The 11,196-nt window shown below is 49.6% G+C and overlaps 1 protein-coding gene across 1 annotated transcript; it reads right to left on the bottom strand.

Moving 5' to 3' along the window:
- Positions 1–762: 762 nt before the first annotated feature.
- On the bottom strand, positions 763–10,800 carry SIX1 (SIX homeobox 1). The gene is made up of 2 exons (XM_061612419.1): positions 9,603–10,800; positions 763–2,356 (listed from the first exon to the last, which is right to left on the bottom strand). The coding sequence occupies exons 1-2, from the start codon at positions 10,160–10,162 to the stop codon at positions 2,062–2,064; spliced, it is 855 nt and encodes a 284-aa protein (XP_061468403.1). The 5' UTR covers positions 10,163–10,800; the 3' UTR covers positions 763–2,061.
- Positions 10,801–11,196: the final 396 nt, after the last annotated feature.

Here is an 11,196-nt window from a genome sequence, read left to right as displayed (position 1 = left end):
GTCTGACTCAGTATAAGGCAGTTCCCTGCATTCCTAAAATTAAGCCCATTCAAGGCTGCAATCCAAAACGCAATATGCTGAGAGTAATCACCGTCGAAATTCAGAGGGTCTTGCAGCTTCCTCCAAAGCATCTTTTTCTGGAAGTAGTTCCCATGGTACTCAAGAGTACTTTCCCGTACTCCTCACCGCCCAGAGTAAGTGTGAAAAGGAGTGCAGCCTTACTTCCACGTACTTTTGAACAGCGCATTTATTAGGAAGTAGATTCCACCAGGACCTATTTCCGAAGTAAACATGCTTACAATCCTGCTGAATGACCCACTGGTTTCACAAGGTGTCATTCCAGTCTGCATATAACTCAATGAGTCTCCCATCGAGATCAATGGAGGCATGAAGGTGTTTAATTAAACTGTCTTCACGTCCAGTTTTCACACAGTTGCCATGTAATGTTTATTCTCTCTAATGATGAATGCTTTCTGAACACAGGGTCTATCAATTCTTTTAAAGTGTGTGGGGGAGAAGGGAAGATTCTGGAAACAATCACTACTGTAGAGAGGATCATTGCCCTAAGAGAGAAGGACCATTTAATTTGGCTTTTAACTCCCTTCCTTTCCCTCCCAAACCCTCCCCTGAAATATTAAGGAGATTACTTGGGAGTAAATAGATTTAAAACCCCATCTTCAGTAACCTTTAAGCCTAGAGAGGGTGGGTGTCAAAGATACAGGCTGCCTATTATCCATTTATAAATAAATAAAAAAATTAGTCTTTTGTGTTTTCTGTCTTCTGATCATGATTTAATTTAAACTTCTCTGGGTACAAGAAACCTGGAAAGAAAAAGCACATGCTACTATTGGTAACAAAAATCAAATTGCCAGTTTGTTTTTTCTGTATATTTTTGCAAGCCAAACTGGGGGGGAGGGGAAGAGAAAGTGAGACATACAGAAAGAAAACCTATAAAAAAGATGTGGATTATGGTACATAAATGTCCAGATAAATTGTTCCTACTTTTGTTGCCACTGTGTTTTGGTAGTGTTTTTCTTGGTTTAAAAAAAGAGGAGTCGCACCAATTCATTTCTTAAATTCACCACAAACATAAAAATGACTGACATGAATGTACGGTCACACTTAAAATTTACTCTAACATAAAAAGGCCTCACACATCTGCATTAAGACATAGGCACTTACACTCCTCACCTAATACTGCATCATCATTTTTTCCAGTTTTTAAGCTACTTCAAAATATTTTTCAGAACACTACATCTGACCGAGAAGAAAAATGTAAACTTAATTCGCCCTCTCCCAATCTCCAACCTTTCAAAATAAAAAAGATTTTGTTACACTATCCCTCTCTTCCCAGTCTCTTATTCCCTAAGAATTCAAACCAGCCCTAAGCACACTTACTAGAAAGTAAAGCTGCAATATTAGGCAGGCTTGGAGGATAGCCCCATTTAAGTGAATTCTGAGTAAATATGCATAGGATTGTTCTGTAAGTCTCATTGACCTTAGTAGGACTTACGTCCAGGTAAAGACACTTCCTGGCTCCTGCTTAAAATATTTTTTCACCATTATTATTATTTCCTCCTGCGCAGGAAAGGGCACAGACAAAATCCAGCCAAAGTTAAGCACTTTATTCAAAGCTCAACTCTCCTATTTAAAACCAATGGGGACGCAAGTGCTTGACTTTGCTGGGTGATGCTGACCGCCATTTTTAAATAAAACAACAGAAATCATTTGTCATTCTAGCCGACAAGCGTTTTACAAAATATGGAAACAAATGGAAGGCGGCAAAGTGGCACGCCTGCTCTCTGTGTTATCTTTGGCTTCTGCTAAGTCATAATGAGGATGATGGGATAAATGAGAGATGGAAAAGGCTTGTTTTGTGGGGGGCTGGGTTGGATAACTGTTTCGAAAGAGATCTTTAAAAGTCACTTAAGAATCACCAGGTAAGCTCTGGTCTGGGAACACAAAATGGCGGCAGGGGATAAATTCATGACACTGTCCCCATATTTACACACCACCACGGTGGGGCAGGGTGGGATAAACCCCCATCCCAGTTGCTCCAGATTATGACCCCAAGTCTACCAAGCTGGAGGTGAGGGGGCCCAGGAGAGAGTCCTGCAGCTGGTGCTGGTGAGCTTGGAGGCCGTGGGTTGTCTGGGAGGCCGTTAAACCCGTCAAGGCATAAGCGGAGTTCCTGGCATGACCGAGGTTGCCCTGGAGCAGGAGGACTGAGTTCTGATCCGGACTTTGCGGGGGTGAAAACTCTTCTTCTGAGCTGGACATGAGCGGCTTGGCCCCATCCAGGGGGGACAGCTGGTTCTGCTTGTTCGTGGAAGTGTTGCTGTTTTCGGTGTTCTCCCTGGGAAGAGGCAGAGAAAAGAGAAATTAGTCATAGCCCAAGTTGGTTCTGAAAGGAAGGAGGGGGGGTTGGCCCGTAAGCCTAAACTGACAGGCACCCTGCTCCAAAATGCAGTTATACAAGGGAAAACCCTTCTAAAATGTCAGCGCAACTCACTCGCCTGCAAGAAGTTTAAATCCTGGTAAACCTTTTGGCTGGAGCTTGCTCTCAAGTAAGCTACGTAGTTAAACCACAATGGGAGGGAAGTCTTGATCCTAAGGACCTTCTATGCACCAGTTCTGCACAGCAAATGGGGACATTCTGCCACAGATTTCAAAAAGACGTTTCATCCAAAAGAAACCCCACTGAAATTTCCCTGACCTTATTTTCAAGGAAACATACAATAGGATCCTGTTGGTGGTCTGCCACACAGCCGGGTCCTGATTTATTCAGAATGAATTCCCTTTGGGTTCACTGGGGCCTGTTACCAGGTAAGTGTGCACAGGACCATTGCAGCGTTAAGGCTGTCCTCTTGATCTCTTTGCCCTGGAAGCCAGTCAGTAGATCTAACTTCCGGACACAGGCGTGCTCAGGGCTTGAAGGATAAAGAATGAATATTCCGTATGATATGGATAGGAACAAGACAAGCATTCTGGGATAAAGTCAGATTTTATCCTGAATGTCAAGGTACTTCTATCAGCTTAAATTGCGCCCTCAGATCTTAAGACGCTTGAATCAAATGGGACTTGTTTCCAAAGTTTTTACAGCGTGGGAGCACAAGCCAAAGAAAAAATAAGGGCAACTTAATGTGCTTTCAGAAATTTCTGTTTTGTTTTTAGGAACAGGCACCATTTGTGGTACAGTTATAATGTATGGTACCGTTATTGTATAAGCCACCTTGAGATCTTCTTGCCCTTCAAAGCAGCCTGAAAGATCCGCTCTCCCTTGTTATTTATTTTTAGAAAGCAATTTAAAAAAAAAAGATGTGAAAACATAGCCTCAGACAGTTCGATATACCAAAAGCAGGTCCCAGCCCTAGTCGGAAACTTCCTTTGAAATCGCAGGAAGAGATAAGGCTTGTTCCTATCAATGTCAGCAGGGAGGAGTTGAGAAAGCGAAAGTGCTTAAAAAGGTGTCTAGATCGCGTCCTAAATATCTTTAAAGGAAGGATGTATAAAAAGAAAACACTCAAAAGAAATCACGGTGGGGTTGCAAATATTTCAAATTAGCCCAGGGGATGGACAATCAGCTATCCGGAGCTCCTGATATTTTCTAGGGGGGAAATCTCACCCACCCACCCTCGAAGTTAAAAGTGTTTTACTTTCATGGGATGAATGTTAAAATAAGGATTGGGAGCGTTTCTCCCCTTCTGGTCTTGGCGGATCTTAGCCGCAAAGAGTGAAAGTTGCCCCCTTCCTAGAAAACAAAAATCAAAAGATAATTCTACCTTTCTCTCTCCCTTACCCCAATCCCCTGCATACAGACGACCATTTCAGCACGCATCTGCACCTGATGGGTGCTAAAAAATAACCCAACAATTCTTCCTGCTTGGCAGGTTGATACAGACGACCAGGGCTACTCCGGGATCATCTCTAACTGAGCAGCCCAGCGGGATGTGTCTACATTCAGGCGCGGCGCACACCCACACGTCGCAGCCTGGCAGAAAAATAAAGAAACCCAAAAGTGTCGGCTGTCGGCTGTTGCGATTGTGCTTCCTAGAAAAATGAGGGAAAGCAATGACGGCATATTTTATAAAGCGCCCGTTTCTATCCGAAGCACCAGAAAACCCTTTTGTTTCAGTCCTCACAAAGAGATTGGATTAATTCTGTATTTCTACCTTTGGCATTATCCAGCCCGGACAGGTTTACTCAGAAGTAAAGGAAGACCAGTGGAGGTCAGCGAGGCTTAATCCCAGGGAAGCCAAAGAGCACAACAACCCACCGGGAGAGCCCGTCTCCTTCGCTAGCAGCCCCGCTAAAATGGGGGCCAGCTCTTCCTGCGGGGCTCCACAACTCCCTGTGAGAGGGAGAAAAGGGACACGTGTCGCAAGTGCCCATTCTTTAGACCGGCCACACCAAAACTGGCAGACGAGGTTACTTATCCACCCACTCTGACGGTCATTGAAGCTAGTCGGTGGTTTCGACTTCCACGCTGGGGATCGGGTGCAGAATTCCGATTATCGCCCCCAAATATATTTACTTGAAGGCCACAAACACTGGCTTCAGTGACTCTTGCATCCCTTCAAATTGATTATTTTTTTCTCCTTATTCCTTCAGGTATTTTTCACCCAACCGGCGCGGTATAAATATCTCCCTCTCTTACTGTCGGCTGCGTTTATGAACACGGTGACTTCTAGATCAATTCCCGTTAGTGCGAGAGTGTGGAAGCACCGAGCGGTAGGTAGCCCGGCTCAAGACATACCGAGCGGAAGAGATGGCTCGCCATTAGAACGAGAGGGCGAACTTTTTTTTTCATTTGCACCCAAGAACATGTATTGAGAACCTGCCCGCTGGATGGGACCCAGGGGCGTGTGAGCTAGGAGAACGCACTCCTATGGATGTCTACTCAGAAGTAAGTCCTATTGACTTCAATGGGCCTTACTCCCGGATCAGCGGGGTCAGGACTGCAGTCTAAATTAACGACCGCTCGGATCCAATTGATTCATTTTATCGTTATTTAGACAATTTATAGCCCGCTTATATTTAAATGAAACAAGCGGTGTACAACAACGTAAGTTAAACATCTTAAACAGCAAATGCGACAATGAACTAAGGGTTCATCTTTCACACAGAAATTGGGGGGGGGGACTCCCAAGAGGTTTGCTTTGGGTGGATCGTGCCCACGGCCTCAGGTGTAAAGGAGGGAGCGGCGGGAGCTCCAAGGGAGGAGGAAGAAAGCCGGGATAATGGGGGGGGCATGTTGGCCCTCCTCTGCCGAGCGGTTAATGGTTTCACGATGGCTTCATCGCTGCAGCTGCCCCGTTTAGGCCGCTGTTTAGACAGCTGCGAGCAGGACCCTCTCTCAGCCGAACGGATGTCGAAGGAGGCGGCTCTGCCCGCCCGGCCTTCGCCTCGTAGCGCCGACAAATATCATAAACCGGGAAGGGCCTTCTCCGCGGGCAGCGGCCCCGACGTCCAGGGCGCCGGCGGTTCGCTCTGCTCCAAAAGCGAGGCTCGCTTTCCCTCCTGGAAGGGGCGGTCTGGGCGCCGGCGCGAGAAACAGCAGCAGGAGAAGCGCATAGGAAAGGCCCGTTTCGCAAGCGGCATGCTCAGCCGGTTTGGGCATTTCCCGGGACCGTTCAGAAAGACGAGGAGGTGCAAGTTGGCTTTCTCAACGACAGCCGCGCACTTCCGCTCCCACAACACTCACAAGAGCTCCCAAACAGAGAGGGAGAGCAGGGAGGCCAGAGAAGCTCGTTGTAGTCTCAGCGATGGCCAAAACGTGCATTCGGTTCCTAAAAGGTAGCTCCTTTGTTATGAAGAAAGCTGTTAGAACTGGCCGGCGTTTTGTTTTCTTGTTTTGTTTGAGTCTCCCCCTCCTCCCTCCTACATCAGCAGCATTCGCACGTTACCCCTTCCTGAGCACAGAAGGGGGCCCGGTGCGCCAGCAGATCCTACATATTTACTCAGAGGTAGACTCCCCTCTGGCTAACTCCCTAAGTAGAGTGCACGGGGTGGAACGGAAGCATTATTATATTCCTTTTAACACCCTTCCATGCGATTAGCTAGTGAGCCAGTGGTTAGAGCGTTGGACTATAGCCTGGGAGACCAGGGTTCCAATCCCCACACGGCCATGAAGCTCACTTGGGCCAGTCACTGCCTCTCAGCCTCAGAGGAAGGCAATGGTAAACCCCCTCTGAATACCGCTTACCATGAAAACCCTATTCATAGGGTCGCCATAAGTCGTGATAGACTTGAAGGCAGCCCATTTCATTTTAATGCGATTAGCTAGCATTTATCCAGGGAGGAAAGTCTCTGATCCAAGGCACGTTTAATCACAATCCAGCGGAAAAGTCCTCCCAATGAAGCGTGAGGATTTTTTGGTGCCCGGAGGATCTTAGCCTGACACACAAAACTCTTGAGCATATAAGGATCCACAGAGCTACTTATTTATCATATAACGTATATTAAATTTAGGAGGCCTTTTGAACTCTACCCCGCACTCTTAATGGCTTGAGCTTCTCCTATGGAAGCCAGTTTGTTCGTTTATTTAAAACTGCATCTACAAATGTCCCGAAAAAATGATCTAGTTCCTTTCTCTACCGACCAGCAGTCGTCCAGGGGTGGGTGGGCGAATAGCTTAGGCAAAGCAACCCATTTTTGACAAATGCACGTTTATTTTTTGGGGGTTAGGGAAGCATCTGACCCCTTTGTTTAAGATCTCAGCAATTGTGGTCCAATTTGCCCCACATCACAACGAACCAGCCGCCTTCTCAAGCCACTAACTAATTGCCGGCAGGGCAACCTTCTGCCCGATCTTGGTACAGGAGATCGCCCGGCCTCTCACGGCACTCTGATTTCTCACCTCTCTGTCTTCCGGGGTTCGATTTGTTAAAAAAACAACAACTCAGCAACTGAAAAATCTGAGCAGTCTGCCCCAGTTCGCCCCACATCACAAGAGCGCAGCCGCCCAGTTGCAGACCCTTCACTCAACCCGGCTCATAAAATCGATTTGAGAGTCATCTCTTTGTGGACTTTTCTCTTTGTAGCTTTCCCGCGGGCAATTTAGATTGTGACCTCTTCGGGGCACGGCCTCATTTCCCCCTTCTCTTTATTCTGTAGGGCCTGGTGTCTATTGATGCTTACTATGCCATATAAACAAACGACCAAAAAAATCCTGAGGCCATCCTCCCCACTCCACAATGCAAAAGGGGTGGAAAATAAGCTCCCAATAGGACTTCAATAGGGCATGAATTATTGTGATTATAAGGGGGCCATTCCTGTACCTACTTCCGAGTCTTGTGTGGGTAGGATCTGGGAGCCATCAGTGGGACTGACACCCTAATCCTGAACACATGTAAACCGTCTTAAAGTCAAGTGCTTCAATTTAAGCAGGGTGTGGTTGGGGCTGCAAGGAAGATAAACGACTCCCCACAACCTCACTCCTCCTGCCCCTTTTATTAACCCCCTCACGGTCTGCAAGGGCTAGGAAGCCTCTGTCAGCAGCTTCCCATAAATTACCACAAGGCCAGCAGATTGAGAGAGACAGCTATGGTTGCAGACTAGATCAAGCCTACCAGTGCTGACTCAGAAGTTAAGCCCCACTGCGTTCAATGGGGCTGACTCCCAGGTAGGTATGTGTAAGGATTGCAACCCAAGGCTGATCTGGGGAGAAAATGAAAGTTAGCCGAATTCATCCTTAATTCCATGATGGCCTTCTGAATTTGAGATTATACACATATAACTGTGTGTTGAGGCTTACAGCCATTGTGTACATATTGAAAAGCCTGCAGGCCTACTCAAAAGCTGACCTCCTGGCCTACCATCTTCTCCCAAGACACACGTACTCAGGAGTACGAAATAACTGAACAGGGGGAGACTTACTTCTGAGCAAACGGGCCTAGGAGGACCCAGCCCAAATACCTTTCCAGCTCCCCCCATCCTTCTTACCTCCTTGCCCTCCAGAACTTTCATTTTATTTTATTTTAAAAACCTACTCCAAAAGGGAAGTTGTGGCTTGCAGAGCTCACCAGGGAGTTAGTTTGGGTTTTCAGCTAACGCCAAACTGAGACACAACAAGCCAGTCTGGAGACGTCTGACCCCACAATAAACCCAAGCAGAACCATAAACAAGATGAGAGTTAGATAGCATTTCTCTCCCCCTCACCCATCTATTACTCCTGGTCACTTATTTCTTTTGTTGACCTGTCTCATCCTGCTACACGTTGGGAGGTAAATTAAATATGGAGCCAGATTTTGCAGGAAGGGTGTGTGCGGAAGCATCACCTGGTTGCTGAGGCCTCAGAAGGACATCTTAAGCACAGGGAGCTCTGTGGTGGCTCCAGTGAGGACAGGAGATGGGCAACAGAGGGGCAAATGGGACTCCTAGAAGCTTGTGCCCTCAAAAATGTATCAGTCTTTTACGGTGTCACAAGTCCCTTTGATTCCTTTTTGCTGCAAGAGAGTAAGGCAGCCGCCCTTCAGGAAATCTTGGCCATCTAGTTGCCTTGCTCCTTAAAAGAATACAAACACCTCCGAGTACACACATAGGCCAAACAGGACTGCAGAGACATTTCTTGGAGCTGCACACCAGGAGCTGTACAACTTCATATTCAGGAAAAGGCCTCAATGCTAGAATTATACAGTATAGCTTAACTACAGGACTGAGTCCTGAAAGTGTGGGGAGGGAGGGGAGGGATTCTCATTTTCCTCCCTCAGGGCCAAAGGAGGAGGGCAAAGTCTGGAAGCACCAATCTGGGGGTGAAAAGGAGCCATTTGGCTTTGAAGATAGGCAGGCCCTCTTTCATGGGGTGCCTCACACAGAACCTTTCTAGGGTGCACCCAAACGAGATGGGAGGGGGAAGTAGTGTAGGTTTTGCACAGAATTCAGAAGTGAGGCAAACTCTGAGTAGAGCCCCTAGAAACATGATCCAGCCACAGCTGAGCCCAAAAGGCCTGTGGATTTACATGGCAAGCGAGTTGGGCTGCAGTCCTAACAGAAGTAAGTCTCACTGAATTCTCACTGGGGCTAGCTCCCAGGTAAGGGAGGTTAGCCTACCAAACTAAACCTAGGTATGTCTAATGAGATGCGAGGTTTTTTATTTATTTTTAATGGGACTTATTTCCAGGTAAATGTGCATAGCACTGCAGCCTAACTCAATCAGCGGGGCTTGTAAGGGCCAGGAATGATCGTCTGGCATAATTTATTTCTAAATAATAGTAATGCAGGAAACGAACAGCCAAAGTGAACCACTTTACTTTTCCCACTTAAATCAACGGTAGCTATAGGCTGCACTCCTATATCCCGACTGACCCGGGGGTAAGTCCCATTAAACTGAACGGGACTTGACTTCTGAGTAGAGCTGTCTGAGGATCCGGGATAAAAGCGCTTACCTGGGGCAGGATTGTGCCCTATGCTGTTTTATTTTTCTGGATCACGACAGCTCCTTTTTGCTTCCCAGAGGGCTCCTATTCCTGGTTTGCTGGGATGCAAATCCCCATGAGTTCGCCCGGGGGGGGCGCATACATGCGCGCGCGCGTGCACCCAGTTAGGTTTGGCATTGTGGCGGCAGCACCCAGCCCGTTGGGCTAGCGAGGAACAGCACCCACCTCTCTTTCGCCTCCGCCGCTCGGTCCCGTTGCCTCCGGTTCTTGAACCAGTTGCTGACCTGGGTGGTGGTGAGGCCGGTGGCTTCGGCCAGCTCCCGCTTCTCCCGGGGCGACGGGTAGGGGTTGTGGGCGTACCACTCGCGCAGGACGCCCCGGGACTTCTCCTTGAAGCAGTAGCTGGTCTCCTCACCGTCCCAGATGGTCCGCGGCAAAGGGAATTTCCGCCGCACGCGGTACTTGCCGACGGCGCCCAGCGGTCTCCCGCGGAGCTTCTCGGCCTCCACGTAGTGCGCCTTGAGCCAGAGCTGCTGGAGCTTGGGGTGGTTGTGCGGCGAGAACTGGTGGCTCTCCAGGATCTTGTAGAGCTCGCGGAAGTTGCCCCGGTGGAACGCCACCACCGCCTTGGCTTTCAGGACGCTTTCGTTCTTGTGCAAGTGGTCGCAGGCCGGCAGCGACCAGAGGAACCGGCCCAGCCGCTCCAAGTTGCCGCCTTGCTGCAGGACCTCGCAGACGCACGCCACTTGCTCCTGCGTGAAGCCGAAGGAAGGCAGCATCGACATGGCGACGGCCGCGCGGGCTCGCGAGGGTGGCCCCGAGCCGCAGGGGCGCGGACCCGGCGCTCGCTCCGCCGGCCGGGACGGGGAGATCGGCGGGGCGCGCCCCAAAGAGAGGGGGCTGCTCTGGCACCCCTACCCCGCCCCACCCCCGCCCGACAGTCCCGGCGGAAGCCGGAGCCGCGTCGCAGCGCACCCCGGGGCAGAAAGAAGGCGACGCCGGCGCCGAGGGATCCGAGCGGGAAGAGCTTCCCAGCGCTGGGAGAAAAAATATTTATAATCTCTCTCGCTCTCGTCACGCAGGAGCCGGGCGACGGATGCTGTCGTGTCTGCTGCCGCTGCCGCCGCCGCCGCCGGAGGAAACTTTTCCTTGGGATCCTCCCGCAGCCAAGCTTAAAGCCGCCCCAGCGTGCCTGCGGGCTCCTTGTGATTGGATACTTCCAGCGCCTATAGGAACGCGCGTCCAGCAAAGCAGCCGCGGCAGAGGGGAGCGAGAGCGCGCGCCGCTTGGGGGGCAGCCGCGGCCGCCGCGAGAGCGCCGAGGCGAGGCTCCGGCCTGGGGCGAGCGGGCGAGCGCTTGCCGGGAGCCTGAGCTGGGGCAACGTCAACTTGCTGTCGCTCCGAAGCGGAGGGACCGACTGACTAGAGAAGAGAGGCGAAAGCGACAGATAGAGAGGCTCTTTCTCTTTCTTTCTCTGTCTCCCTCCCTCCCCCCGTCTGCCCCCAGAGGGGAGACACGTCAGGACCCTGCAATTCGAGCTGCTTCTCAAGTGTCACCTAAGGGGAACTAAACTCTGTGCAAATCAATTATTGCAGACTTAAAAAAAGAAAAAAAACGCCACCCACCCATAACCAACCAACCAGTCCTCTCCCTCCCTCCCTTCCCCCTCCCTCTCCTGGCCCATCTCTTCCCAAGCTAGCCAGCCAGCCAACCTACTCGCCTCTTCCCCCTGCCCGGTCCTTTTTCAAATCTGCTCATTCCCGGTGAGCTCATATTTAATTACCTTAATGTTGAAAATGAATAAATGATGGCCCCTGAT

Source organism: Rhineura floridana, chromosome 2, assembly GCF_030035675.1.
Source record: "Rhineura floridana isolate rRhiFlo1 chromosome 2, rRhiFlo1.hap2, whole genome shotgun sequence".
NCBI classification, from domain to species: domain Eukaryota; kingdom Metazoa; phylum Chordata; class Lepidosauria; order Squamata; family Rhineuridae; genus Rhineura; species Rhineura floridana.
This window is presented reverse-complemented; position numbering and strand designations above follow the sequence as displayed.